Source organism: Capsella rubella, unplaced genomic scaffold, assembly GCF_000375325.1.
Source record: "Capsella rubella cultivar Monte Gargano unplaced genomic scaffold, Caprub1_0 scaffold_8, whole genome shotgun sequence".
NCBI lineage: Eukaryota > Viridiplantae > Streptophyta > Magnoliopsida > Brassicales > Brassicaceae > Capsella > Capsella rubella.
In genome coordinates, this window is record NW_006238916.1 from 2,734,816 (window position 1) to 2,749,533 (window position 14,718).

The 14,718-nt window shown below is 32.1% G+C and overlaps 3 protein-coding genes across 10 annotated transcripts; all 3 read left to right on the forward strand.

Annotated features, from left to right (window-relative positions):
* Positions 1-2,045: 2,045 nt before the first annotated feature.
* Positions 2,046-6,033, forward strand: LOC17875520 (probable disease resistance protein RPP1). 6 transcript variants are annotated; one of them, XM_023784795.1, is made up of 6 exons: positions 2,046-2,659; positions 2,829-3,310; positions 3,488-3,755; positions 3,897-3,936; positions 4,475-4,797; positions 4,852-6,033. In XM_023784795.1, the coding sequence occupies exons 1-6, from the start codon at positions 2,046-2,048 to the stop codon at positions 5,957-5,959; spliced, it is 2,835 nt and encodes a 944-aa protein (XP_023640563.1). In that variant the 3' UTR covers positions 5,960-6,033. The 6 variants fall into 6 exon arrangements, with proteins under 6 accessions (XP_023640563.1, XP_023640555.1, XP_023640559.1 ...); XM_023784787.1 differs by adding an exon at positions 4,016-4,312 and having other exon boundaries at positions 2,829-3,936; positions 4,475-4,667; positions 4,881-6,033; XM_023784791.1 differs by adding an exon at positions 4,016-4,312 and having other exon boundaries at positions 2,829-3,936; positions 4,475-4,667; positions 5,028-6,033.
* A 1,742-nt stretch (positions 6,034-7,775) lies between these two features.
* On the forward strand, positions 7,776-8,735 carry LOC17875136 (the record flags this gene model as incomplete). Its single annotated transcript, XM_006282255.2, has 3 exons — positions 7,776-8,135; positions 8,375-8,444; positions 8,538-8,735. Coding segments are annotated over 3 exons (474 nt in total), but the record flags the coding sequence as incomplete, so codon positions are not given.
* A 3,306-nt stretch (positions 8,736-12,041) lies between these two features.
* LOC17875743 lies at positions 12,042-13,585 on the forward strand. Of its 3 annotated transcripts, none has more exons than XM_023786149.1 (5): positions 12,042-12,247; positions 12,520-12,681; positions 12,763-13,045; positions 13,137-13,225; positions 13,307-13,585. In XM_023786149.1, the coding sequence occupies exons 1-5, from the start codon at positions 12,134-12,136 to the stop codon at positions 13,361-13,363; spliced, it is 705 nt and encodes a 234-aa protein (XP_023641917.1). In that variant the 5' UTR covers positions 12,042-12,133; the 3' UTR covers positions 13,364-13,585. The 3 variants fall into 3 exon arrangements, with proteins under 3 accessions (XP_023641917.1, XP_023641920.1, XP_006281025.1); XM_023786152.1 differs by having other exon boundaries at positions 12,793-13,045; positions 13,134-13,225; XM_006280963.2 differs by having other exon boundaries at positions 12,043-12,247; positions 13,134-13,225.
* The last annotated feature ends 1,133 nt before the right edge of the window (positions 13,586-14,718 follow it).

Genomic DNA, 14,718 nt, shown 5'->3' on the forward strand with positions numbered 1-14,718 from the left:
CCCTACATTTATGTGTAAGTCTAAATCGTTGACCTATTTTCTTATATGTTTGACTAAAATATACAATCTCAAATGGGTAAATAATTAAAATGCTTATGGAATGGAAAAACATGACATATTAAGACGCACGAGACAAGATTTATGTCCCGAAATTGACAAACTACAATTGTTTTACTATTTTTTAAGGTACAAGTACAATTGTCTTTAATAAAACTAAATCGTATCGGTTTTTTTGTTTAACCTAATTTAAAAAAAAAATCAAATATTGACTTGATACTGGTTTAGATTATAAATGTTAATAAAATTCCTAAAAGTTACGTTTAGAAACATAATCCCGTACGTACATAATATATTTGAAAATTTTATAACAAATTTTGTTTTTGAAATCAATCCCGCACGTACGTGCGGGTCATCATCTAGTTTATTATAAGTAGTGAGCTTCCGCGGTAGCCAAAATAGTGTCTCAAAGTATAAATGATAAGTATGAAAGAAAATATTAATTTTCCTGACCTAACTCACTTGGGAAGCTAGATTTTATAGAAAAAGGTAATTCAATAACAAAAACTGTAACCATATATTGCGCTGCCAGTATTTCTTATAATGTAGAGATTATTACAATAAACAATGTGTACATAGCTTAACTTTTGTTTAATTGTAACTGAGCAAACTATGCGATAAGGGAGAATTCATATATATACCACAGCTCTATGCAACGACTTGGAGATAATAAATATAACATCGTTTCTTGTAACAAAAACTAAAATTTTATAATATTGACACTGAGGTAACTTCACATTCAGTTCACATTCGGCAAATGTTATGCACTAACTTAAATATTGATTATAGTTTCTCTTCTTAGTTCTTACCCTGGAGACTTCACAATATATTGATCATGTTATCTTTGCTTATCCTAAATTAATGGGATTGCATCTCCACTTAGTCTTAAACATCATCGATTAGAAAACTTAGGGAATCTTGAAATTGGACAAAAACAGAGCTATGATCTCTTTGGTTATTTCTTATGTGTTTAGACATAAAACATCTCTTTTGCTTTGTGGAGGGACCATTCTATCACCAAACTTGTGTTTGGATTAACGGAAATCAATGATGACGAGGAGACGCTGTTTGAATAAATTAAATTTAAGGAAGTGATAAATGATTACAATTATAATTAAAAACTTATAAATAATGTAATATTGTTGTAAACCACATGCATTGTATAGAATAATTTTGAATAGAGGTCATTATGCAAAGATGATATTTATACAACTTAGTAAATTACTATGCTATATTTCATCTTAATCATTAATATACTGAATTAAGATTAACTTAAATATAAATCTACTATACTCTTTTTTTTTTATAAATCGACAATATTTAAAAATATGGAATAACTCATCCAAAATATGATGATCACAAATAAATAAAAATTAGAATTATAGAACTAAAAAAAGAGCTGATTTCTCCTCTTTTTTTTTTTTTTTTTTTTTTTTTTTTTTTTTCCAGCTACTTTCATGAATTTGCCGTTGCCCATCTAATGTAAATGTTAAAGAAGTTACTTGTGTATACTTTTCTCATATTTAATTTGTGTCATGAGAAATAGCACAACCACTACATAACGAAGCTTCCTCTCTTTGCTTCATTGATTCAAATGTAAATGTTAGAGAAGTTACTTGACGATGCTTTTGTATACTTTTCTCATATTTGTGTCATGCATGGAAGTAGCACAACCACTAGAGAACCCACACGACTTGTTCTTTGGTCTCATATACTTTAAACTTTTTGTTACTAAAAAAATATTTGAACGAAGCTTCCTCTCTTGCTAGTTGCTAGCCTAGTCAATGATCATTAAAAGTAAATATGATCAATGTCAGTGGAGAAACTTATCAAAATTAAAAATAAATAACATATGCTATGTCAATGTCTCAACGTTCTTTTGTAATGTAGACATAGTCTCTTTGCAACTTCTGATCCTTCTCCTGTTCTCCACAAAAACTCTCTTTAACGTTCTGTGATATTATTCATCTCTCCATTCATACTTGCTAATGGATTCTTCTTCTTTTTTCCTTACCACTATTGTTGCAGCAACAATTGGCTTCTTCACGATTTTATTCACGATTTTTAAAATACTCAGACTCCATCAAGAAGAGGACGAAGAAACTTCATCTCCTCCATCTTCTTTGTCTCCTTCATCTCCTCCATCTTCTCTGAATCGCATCTGGACACACCATGTCTTTCCAAGTTTCCGAGGGGAAGATGTCCGTAGAGACTTTCTTAGTCACATTCAGATGGAGTTCCAACGAATGGGAATCACAACATTCATTGATAATGAGATCAAGAGAGGAGAATCCATCGGTCCTGAACTCATTCAGGCGATTAGAGGATCCAAGATCGCAATTATCTTACTCTCAAGAAACTACGCTTCTTCGAGTTGGTGTCTTGACGAATTGGTGGAAATTATGAAGTGTAAGGAAGAATTGGGTCAAATGGTGATGGCTGTTTTCTATAAAGTAGATCCGTCTGATGTGAAAAAACTAACCGGAGATTTTGGAAAAATCTTTAGAAAAACTTGTGCGGGTAAAACAAAGCAGGTCATTGGGAGATGGAGACAAGCTTTGGCTAAAGTAGCCACAATCGCTGGTTACCATTCAAGCAACTGGTTTGTTTTTTTCTATTTTCATTTAAATCTGTTAAATTATCTAATAAATATCTAAATGTACATATTTATAGCTAGCTTTTCTTAAAGCATAGAAATTAAATTCAAAGTATTCTAGTGTGTGTTTTGTACATAATTGTTTAATCGATGTAGTGATCTCTTCTATTGTTAGGGATAATGAAGCGGCTATGATCAAACAAATCTCTACTGATATTTCCAACGAGTTGAATAATTCAGCATTATCAAGTGATTTTGACGGGTTGGTTGGTATGAGAGCTCATTTGAAGAAGATGGGACCATTGTTATGCCTAGATTCAGATGAAGTGAGGATGATCGGGATTTGGGGTCCTTCTGGGATCGGGAAAACCACCATTGCTAGAGTTGCATACAGCAAATTCTCCAACAATTTTCAGCTAAATGTCTTTATGGAATCTTTAGAAGTAAACTATACAAGACCTTGTTCCGATGACTATAGTGCAAAGTTGCACTTACAACAACAATTTATGTCTCAAATAACCAACCAAAATGATATGAAGATTTCTCATTTAGGAGTTGTTAAAGACAGGCTAAAAGACAAGAAAGTTCTTGTTGTTTTGGATGGTGTGGACCAGTCAATGCAACTAGATGCCATGGCGAAAGAAACTTGGTGGTTTGGTCCTGGGAGTCGGATTATCATCACAACGCAAAATCGAAAGATTTTTAGGACACATGGGATCAACCATATTTACAAGGTGGACTTTCCACCTGATGACGAGGCTTTTCAAATCTTTTGCACGTATGCTTTTGGTCAAAAGTCCCCTAAATATGGGTTTAAAGAACTTTCTCAAGAAGTTACAAACCTTGTTGGTAATCTCCCTTTGGGTTTAAGGGTTATGGGCTCTTATTTTCGAGGACTGTCTAAGCAGGAGTGGAAAAAGGAATTACCAAGGCTAAGGACTAGCCTTGACGCTGATATTCAAAGCATTTTGAAGTTCAGTTATGATGCCTTAGATGACGAAGAAAAATATTTGTTTCTTCATATAGCTTGCTTTTTTAATCATCAAGTGATTGAGAAAGTGGTTGCTCATCTTTCATATCTATTCTTCGATGTGAGACAAGGGCTTAACGTCTTAGCTGATAAATCTCTCATGTCTATAGAGCATGGAAGTATAACTATGCATAATCTGCTAGTCCAACTAGGTAGATATATAGTTCGTAAACAGTCAGTTCGTAAGCCTGGAAAACGCCTATATTTAGTTGATTCGAGAGAAATATGTGAAATACTCACTGATGATGTGGGAGTAAGTTTTGACATATATCCCAACAAATCTTGTTTATTTGACAATGAATCATCTCTTAGTATTTTTGTTCCTTTTTCAGGCTAGTAGAAGATTCATAGGCATAAATTTCGATTTCGACATGAAAGGCGTCAATGAAAAATTTAATATAAGTGAGAGAGCCTTTCAAGGAATGACGAATCTCCAATTCTTAAAATTCCAGGGGGGTAACAATACTATAGATCTACCCTGTGGTCTAGAGTATATGTCTCGTAATCTTCGATTATTACAATGGTCGTTTTTTCCGATGTCATGTTTGCCACCTATTTTCAACTCGGGGTTGCTAATTGAAATAGAGTTGAGACATAGCAAACTTGACAAGTTGTGGGAAGGAATTGAAGTAAGTACAATTTTTTTTTTTTCATAAAATTTAAATTAATTTTCAAATAAATATATTTTCCTTGTTATAATTTTATTTTAATTAATTATTAAAGCATGTAAGAGTGTTTTATGTTCTTTTATACAGTTTTGTTTGATTAATTGTAGATAATTGTTTGTACAGCCGCTTCCAAATCTCAAGTGGATGGATTTGAGTTCGTCTCAAAACCTAAAGGAGCTTCCTGATCTCTCAACAGCCACCAATCTTTTGGAATTGGATCTCAGAGATTGCTCCAGCCTGGTGAAGCTCCCATCGACTATTGGGTATACTAAAAATCTTCAGAAATTGAATCTTTGTGGTTGCTCAAGTTTGATAAGTCTCCCCTCTTTCATTGGAACTTCCACTAATCTACAAATTTTAAACCTTCGTGGATGCTCAAGTTTGGTGGAGCTTCCTTCTTTTTATGGTAATTTCATCAATCTAAGTGAATTGAATCTTAGCGGTTTATCAAGTCTGGTGGAGCTTTCTTCCTTTGATGGTAATTTCATCAATCTAAGAACATTGAATCTTAGCCGTTTATCAAGTCTAGTGGAGCTTCCTTCCTTTGTTGGTAATTTCATCAATCTAAGAACATTGAGTCTTAGCCGTTTATTAAATCTGGTGGAGCTCCCTTCCTTTGTTGGTAATGCTACTAATCTAGAGATGTTGGACCTTAGCTATTGCTCAAGTCTGGTAGAGCTTCCCTTTTCTATAGGAAACCTTCAGAAGCTGCAGACTTTGAGCTTATACGGGTGCTCGAAGCTAGAGTTTCTTCCTACCGATATAAACTTGGAATCTCTGGATATACTGGAACTCACGAATTGCTTACTGTTTAAATTTTTTCCTGACATCTCCACAAACCTTAGAACTCTCAATCTCAGAGGAACTGCTATAGAAGAAGTCCCTTCATCAATCGAATCTTGGTCTCGTCTCAATGATTTGCGAATGACATACAGTGTAAAACTCAAGGAATGTCCTCATGCTTTTGACGTCATCACAGAGCTGGACGTGGATGATAAAGGAATACAAGAGCTTCCCCCATGGATCAACAGATTCTCTCGTCTGAAAAGCCTTAAACTCATTAGATGCAAAAAGCTGGTATCACTCCCACAGATTCCAGATGCAACTCATAACATAGTTGCAGAAGATTGTGAGTCTCTGGAGACACTAGATTGCTCCTTTCAAAATCCAAATATTAGTCTCAATTTTGCTAAGTGCTTCAAATTGAATCAAGAAGCCAGAGACCTCATCATCCGAACACGGACTAGTGAGTATGCGGTCTTACCCGGCGGAGAAGTGCCTTCATACTTCACTCACCGAGCCACTACTGGAGATTCCTTGACTGTTAAGTTGAATGAGAAGCCTCTTCCCACATCCATGAGATTTAAAGCTTGCATTTTGCTGGTTAATGAAAGTGACGATGAGACTTGCTTTCACGTTTATGTTACATGTCAAAAGACAAACAAGTTACTATATGGCCTTTTCAAAGAGCATCTGTACATATTCGAAGTGGAAATGGACGTGACTACCAGCGAGCTTATCTTTGAGTTCAAGGTTCGCCAAGACGATTGGGCGATAGGACAGTGCAATTGGAAGATAGGACAATGCGGAGTAATCCAACTCTTGTAGGTCCCTTGATGAAACTGAAGTCTACGGTAAAGTATTGGCGACGGTGACTACAATTCAAGACGGTCACCATATGAGAGAAGCAAGATGGTAATTCAATCTAGTTATTAGATTTTGTACAATATTAAGGGATTTTGAGGACTCTGTCTCTGAGAGTTTTAATCTCTTTTCTTCTTTTATGATTCAAATATTACTTTTCTTCTTTACATAATTTTTATTTTCTGGCGTAATTTTTCTTTAACCTTTTGAATTTTGACCCATTATCTGAAGAAAGCATTTTAATATTATAGTCTAGTGTGTTAAATCATCTCATCAACAAATGTGAGAAATATCTCTTGACTTTTTGTTTGATCTAATTAACTAGAGTGATTCTACATAAAGTTTATAGAATCACTTAGGTGGGGTTATTGGATACTGTATTTTAAAGTATTTTAATGTATTTTAAAAGTACCCCGTTATTCAATCAAGCATTTGTTTGATGTATTTTGAAATGCATTAAAATCCTCCGTTATTCAATATAGATTTGATTTTGGTACATTTTAGTTACAATGGATTTGGTTGGATTTTTTAAGGGAGATCGTGAGTAAAACAAATCCAAGCATTTTCATCTTTATTTTGGAATATTTCATTTAAATAGATATTAAAAATAAATTTGTCTCTTTTTTTATTGTTCTTTATCTCAGAAAATTATAATTGTTTTGGAGAATCACCACAATCCTAACAGTTGTTTAAAACTTGATAATCATTTATTTTAAAAAAGTTTTAATTATTATTTATGTAAAACATAGATGATTCTAAAAACAAGAAAATTTTACAAACACTAAAATATATAATAATACAAAAAAATCCACGTCTTTTAGAAAAATAAATCTTCACAAATCCACTACTAACACTTCCTAAATCCACGTTATATGCATTAGAAATCTATTGAACTTTTAAATCCATTATTATCCTATGGTAATTAAAAACCTCCATCCAATAACACCCCCTTAAACTTGTCCAAAAAAAAAGAATCACTTAGGGGGTGTATTGAACTTCACATTTTAGGAGATTTTGAAGTATTCTTAAAATCCCTTGTTATTTAATTAGTGATTTTTAAAAATCTTCTGAAATCCTATGTTATTGAACATGAAATTTATATAAAATCATTTAAAATCATTCACAATCTCTTGTTATTCAATCAATAATTTATAAATTTCATTTCAAATATAGTGTTATTCAAAATACCACAAGTTTTCTTTTAAAAACTAATGAATGTGATTCTAGGAGACTTTTCTAACATTTTTAGTTCAAAAATATGACTCACAAATCACACCTTTATAGATGAAACTTTGAAGGATTTGAAAAATAACGTATGAAACCAATTAAAAAAAAAGAAGACTGATGGTAAGTACTCCTATCTCTGCAACTTGTCTCTTCTCCTTATACTTTCTCTCTTTCTCTACGTTATCTCTCTCAATCTCAAATACATACGTGAACACGGACATGGCGGTTCTTGTTTAACACTTCTGATCTGGTTACGATCTCTGCCATGGCAAATTCATATACGTTAACCGACACCAACAAAAACCATACCCATGAGGAGAGACTTCACATAACTCTAAGCAAGTATTATAAACAATCTTCTTCGCACTTCTTTCCCACTATTTTGACTGACTCTCTCCATAACACAGTCGAACAAGAGATCAAGTTTCTTCACATAGCCTTTCATCTCCTTAACCAATCCCTGAAAATCAAATATCGAGAACAATAGAAAAATTATGAGTAGTTTTCGGTGTTGGATATATCAGAAATTAGGGTCTTGAGATTTTTTGTATGATTCGCAGAATTCGCCATTAGACTCTCTTCAGAGAATCCAAACAGACCCCCACAGAGACCCACTCCTCCTCCACGGAACAAAGTCTTCGTCAAGAAGACGAGAGACACCTCCCACCTCGATTTCCCCAATCTTGTTAAGCTGGAGAAGGCGGGATCGCACTCGGGTTCGAATTCGAATCCCGCTCCGGCTTCGGCTTCGGATCCTATTAATCGGATTCCTCTTGCTCAGGTCGTCGAGGATTGCGTGAGACGTTGGTTCCAGGATACGCTCAAGGAAGCCAAATCCGGTGACGTTGGTATGCAGGTCTTGGTCGGTCAGATGTATTGCAGCGGCTATGGAATCTCCAAAGATGAACAAAAGGTTCACTCTTTTTCATGGATTTTCTTATTCAGTTTTGCTCTAATCTTTCTGGGTTCAGCTTGTTTTCTTCAAAGATTTGTTTTTTTTTTTTGCGTCTCTGTATGTGCATTGAATGCTGTGGTTAGAAGGTGTTGTTTTGAATTAAGGCTCTTGAAATGTATGTGGTTAGCTCTGGTTTGAAGGTGTAAAGTGTGTTTCTGATTTAGAATTGTATCTGTCTTTGATATTGATCCTTAAAGGGTCGTGCTTGGATTAGCAAAGCTTCAAGAACTCGATCAACAGCTTGGCAAGTGAGTGCTAAGCCTCCAGGTAATATAAAGCATTGACTTTGTTTGCATCTTTTGTTGAATTTAGTTTTGTGAGTTGTGTGTTTTAATTGTGGGTTTTCCTAACTAATGTCAGGTTATAATGCAAGCGATTCAGATTCCAATGATAAGAAAGATTGATGATGGCCTTTTCAAATGTTTGTATTTGCCAGTGACTTCGATTTGTTTAGTTTCCCTCTCGCTCTCCTTTGTTTAATCTATACTTGCTGTATTCAAAGCTTTTGTATCATTCCAATGGTCAAAAATGGCTCTCAAGTTATTACCACGCAGTGAAGTTCTTTAGCTAAATTTTTTGCATTTACCAATACATTTTACCAGGCGTTCTCTAGTTCTTTTTGTCCCAAGAAGTAGAATCAAAACTGGAATATGGAATGTCACTTGATATGTCTTCTTCAAAGAATCTACTTGCTTGTTCTCTCGTCTCCTTCAACAGTCGCTCCCCACATCATACAAGTCATGACATTGAACTACAAGTTCCTCACAAGTTAAAAATATAAAATATCCTAAAATCACCTAAAATTCAATAACAAAATCTCACCAAATCACAAGTTATTCTTTTTAAATCTCTAACAAATAACCCAAATCTCCTAAAGTTACACTTCAAATATCTCAAAATCTTAAAATATTAAAATCCCACAAATCTTCTAAAATATGAAGTTCAATACACCCCCCTTAAACTAAATATTAGAAATCACCCTGATAAAACCATATATACACATTCTCAATACGATTTTGTCATTTGGCTTCAAACATTGTACACAATAGGAAGCATATTAGACTTGTTTATATTATATAAAACATAATAAAATATGAGCCCATGAATAAACCAAAGCTTGAAAAAATCCACTTTTATATTAATAAAGTATTTTTCTTCTTTCACACCACATAAATTTTACTCAAGATTTTGGATTGAAATTTAAAAACATCATTTAATATCTATCTAAACGTGTTTTAACCAATAAAAAATATTCTGCATAATATAAAACTAGGACCTACAATGAACCACGGAACAATTTTATTTTAATTTTATATCTATTAATATTATATATTTAATATTTAAAATCCTATTATTAAAATTATACAACTTTACTTTGTAATGTTTTCAAATGAATTTCAAAAATACCACTTTTCGAATACCACTTTTTATTTAAAATCCTATTATTAAAATTATAGAACTTTACTTTGTAATGTTTTCAAAGGAATATCAAGAATACCACTTTTCAACTTTACTTTGTATTTTTCTGCAATGGAAAAAGTTTACGTACTTTTTGGCAAATATTAAATAAACTAAACATTTTATTCTTAGTTTTTTATTTCATGCCCGAAAAAATATTTCATGAAATAAAAAATTAAATTTATTATAACAGTCGTTACTGCAAAGGTAGAAATTCAAATGTAAAAATAGATCGATTTTCTCAAAAAATAATTATTATTTGTATCTTTCCAATAACAACAAAGTTTATTTATTTTACAGAGGACAAACAAATTTATACTATATTCTTTTTAATAAATATTAAATAAATCGAATTTTTCTGAACTTGTTTTATCCAAAAATCATTTATATTATTGTGTGGGGGAAAAATGATTGTTTAATAGAGCTTTTAAGAAATACTCGTTTTGAAAAAAACATTTTTTATCTATCGATTTTTAAAAATACCCCTATTTAAATATAAAAAATTATAAAGTTTTATATGCTTTATAATGTACTTTTAGAGATAATAACTACTATTAGGAGATTCAATCCAAACAATTTTTAATGTTTTAAAAGGTTTTAAATCGTTTTTACAAGTTTTACAAAGTTTTTAAAAGGTTTCAAAAGAGCAGACGTATCTACTAGGTGCTAAGTGTCTTAAATGATGTCCGATACCACTTCACTCAGAATTGGAAGCACTAATATGGGCTACGGAGTGTATTCTTTTAAAAATGATTGATTGTCATAATTTTGAATGAGATTGTGCCGAGGTTATCGCAATGATGCAAGACCATCAAGAGTGGCCAGCTTTCTCCAACCTTTTAGATGATTTCCTTATGTTACATGCGTCATTTCCCTCATTTTCTTTAACTAAGATTTCGCGTTCTTGTAATTCAAAATTAGAGTGTCTTGCTTGTTCTTCCAGATCACTTGATTCGGAAGTTATTTTTTGTAAACGATTTCCCTCCTGGTTAAGCTACTAATCATGGAGTATTATTTTAATTAATGTGTGGTTGAAAAAAAAGAAAAAGTTTTTAAACTGTTTTTAAAAGACTTTTTATAAAGCATCTATACGATATTTATACGGTATTTATGAAATATATAAAATTTTGATATTTATAAATGTAATTTGTGTGTATATTTATAACTTTACATAAATATTTGGACAAATTTCAACTTTTTAAATAATTTTTTGATAAATTTTAAAAATTTTAAAAAGTGGTATTTGAAAATGGGTAATTTTGACGTTCCTCCTTATATAATTTTACATGTATTTGGGTAAATCTTAAGCAATTGTTAATATTTGTATAATTTTAAATGCCTAAATACTGTAGATAAACGGACTAAAAAATACTGTATTATCTAAAATACCGTCAAAAAAAGACACATGTATTAGCCATGCTATTTTCTTAATCATCGTTTATCTCTTCACTCCATGTGATCATATATACAACCTAGGTTGCATGGAAACGGAAACGCATATGCGGAAATGAAACGTTTCGGAAACGGGAAACGGGAATTTTTGAAAATTAAGGAATGGAAACGTTTTGGAAACGTATATATATAATTATATACATAATTATATATATATATATATACTAAAATACCAAATATAAAATCCATATTAAAAAAAAAAGAACTTTTGAAAACATAAATACTAAATAGTTAAACAAAACTCTAAAAGATAATACTAAAACGCTCAAATTCAAATGTTTGGACTAACATCACCATTATCATTTTTATCAAATAAAACAGCTTCTATATCAGCTTCTATATCATTTTTAGGACCATGATTTATTTATTTTACATCTTTTTTTATTAGAGATAAATATAACCTTTTTTTTAATCACAATATATATCTTATATTTTATATTATTTTAATCTAAAAACGGAAACGAAAGTTTTCATCGAGTTTCCAAATAGAAATTTTTAGGAATCGTGTTTCCATGTATAGTTTCCGAGTTTCCAAGAGTTTCTGTTTCTGAAACGTTTTGGAAACGGGAAACGCAGTTCGAAAAAAGTTTCCATGTAACGTAGTATACAACTACACTAATACCAAAAAGCGAGATCTCTAAAATATAGTCATAAAAAAAAATCTATTTATAATTCTAGAAAATGAGTTGTCTACTTCTCATTGGACAAAAATTAAACTACCAAAAAAAATAAAAAAAGTCAGAAGCTAAAAGGGAATAATAATCAGAGAGACGGTGCGAAGATATTTTGCAGATGATGAAAAATATCTTTGATATTTTTTAGTGTTTGAAATATCTCAAAAAAAAAAAAAAAAAAAAAGCTTCATTCTTCCAAATTGACCGGTGATGACGTGGCACCTTTACCCACGTGTAAAAGCGTCTACAACTGTATTCGTTTCTTTTGATTTCTTTTTTGTGATTTTTTGATTTCTTCTGTTATCTCTCTTTGATATTTTTCTTTCTTCTTCATTCTCATCTCTCTCTCTCTCTCTCCACAAAGATAAGCCAATGGTTGGTGATTACAGAGTACGCTTTAGTAATAGCCGTCGTTGCTCCGTCGTCTCTCACGATTCCTCCGACGACGATTCTTCTTCCGTGGAGGGAGAGACCACTTCTTCCATGGTATTCATCTCTTTCAATACATAAATATCTAAATCATCATATCATTATTGCATGTGTTTTCTCTTCGCCGGAATCGGAATTTTCTCCGTCGTGTTCTCTCTTCAGATCTGAATTTTCACGGCGATGTTACGTTTCCGATGAGATTTTTGTTAGATTAGATAATGATAGATTAGTTTTTTTTTTTTTTTTTTAAGAGAATCATGAATTGTGTAGTTTTGTGATACTGTGATGATGAAAAATTTGTGATGAATTTGTAATTTTTTTTGTTGCAGTACTCTGCGGGGAAAGAGTATATGGAAACAGAGTGGACGAATGAGAAGCATAGTTTATATCTTAAATCGATGGAAACTTCGTTCGTAGATCAGTTATATAGTTCCCTTGGTGCTCTAGGGAAGAAGGAGAATGTATCCGGTACAAAACCGTCTCAAGAACAGGTATGTATGAGTATGAGTTAAAGACATTTGTTTTGTTTTGTTTCGATAATAGATCATTGAAGTATGTTTTGAAATTTTTAGTTCAAGGTTCTTCATGATGGTTTCTGGCAGAAGATTAATGTGAAACAACCTGAGCATCGGATTAATGGTAGACAAGGTGGTGGTTCTCATGAGTTTCTTAGGAGTCCATGGATCAAACATTATAAGCCTTTAGTAAAGACGCAAGTTTCGGGTTCTGAGATGGAGAATCAAGTGGTTAGTAATGGGAAGAAGGGAATGGTTGTATGCAGCTCTAGTTCAGCATCTAGTCTTAAACAGATTTGCTCTCATTCGCGTGATCACGACCAAATCAGTGTTGGAGAAGGTATTAATCTATCATAATAGGGTTAGTTCCTCTATTGTTCAATAATGTTGTTTCTATTCTAAATTTTGTTTCTTGTGATGTTTTAAAGCAGAGGTATCTGATCAGAACTTTGTAAACGAAGGAGCGAAAGGCGAAAATGGGAGCTCGAAGAAGATGAAGACAGTGACGAGTACCGATCAGGTAACTTCTCCTTCCACTACTAGTCTTGATCATATTACATTGGATGAGTTATTGATCTGAATTGTTTGTTTGGCATTTTAGGTTGTTCCACTCAATAAACTTCTGGAACATGACATAAATTTGAAGTCTGTTTCTTGAGAAGTCAGATGGTGAAGCTTTTTTATGAGTAGATTTTTGTAATGTATATACTTGCATAACTTATATAAGTCAAATTTACTACTATCCTTAGTTACAAAGTGTCTTTCATCATTATATCCCTAACTATAAATATATATTTGCTCATGTGAGTGGATTCATTTGTATTGTAAAACATTAGAACGACCTCAAATTAGTTTTTGATGGTTTAGTGGTTGTTACCTCCATATATACTTATATATAGAGTATATAATTTCAAGTTCCATAATTTTTTAATGTTCCACAATTTAGGCATAGGCATATTAACCGGAACCTAAGAATTGAACCAAAACTTTGAATTCGGTTTGGTTTTGGGTACCACATAAAATCCGAACAGTTTGGTTTGGTTGGAGTAAAACCCGAAACTAATACAAAACATCAAGTGGTTTTACCATGTCTTTTGGTTTTGTATAGATAATTTCTGTTTTTTTGGTTAGATCGGATTATCTGGGTACAGTTTGGTTCGATTGGGGTAAAACCCGAAACTATACAAAACATCACCTATGGTTCTTGGTTCGGTTTGGAATCAAGTGGTTAAACCATCCCTTTTGTTGGTTTTGTATAGATATTTTTGGTTTTCTTTTTTTTGTTAAATCGAATAGTTTGGGTATTTTTGAAATTCAACGATTTAAAACGGTCTGATGCGGTATAATGCGTATTTATAAATGTTAACGTGATTGCAAACGCGGTTAAATATAGCGTTTTCAGGTGGTGGCGGATAATCCAATAAAACACCTAGTCGTGTGATCAGCTATATGTATTTTGACTTGTATGCGAGAGCAGAGAACCATCAAAAAGTTTTAAAAATACATGTTATTTATGAATGTTTGGTGCATGTTTTAGTCTAGCTTCCTTGAAATCTTTAACACCAAACCCTTTCTCTTTCTCCCATCTCCCCTGTGTTGATGGCATTTGAATCCACTTTAGACGTTAATGATCCAACAAATCACACCAAATAACTATTTAAAAAAATTCCAAGAATCACTAAAGTTTAACAATATTTCTCAAAAACATTTTTCACAACATTTTGAAAATATTATTTTATGGTTTATTTGATCGCAGAAAAATATGTACTTAGTTTTGAACAAAAATAAAACCATTTTCAGTAAAACTTCTATAAATTAATAATGTCATACCGTGAAAAACTATTAAATTACAGAAATATTTTTTAACGATAAATTAATAATTATTAATTAAAAGAGATTTTCCTAATTTAGTAAATATATATATCTTAGAAATAATTACAAGAAAACAATAATTATCGTGTATTGAAATAAAATACTAAAAAAAATTAATACATGACAACTATTAGAACTGAA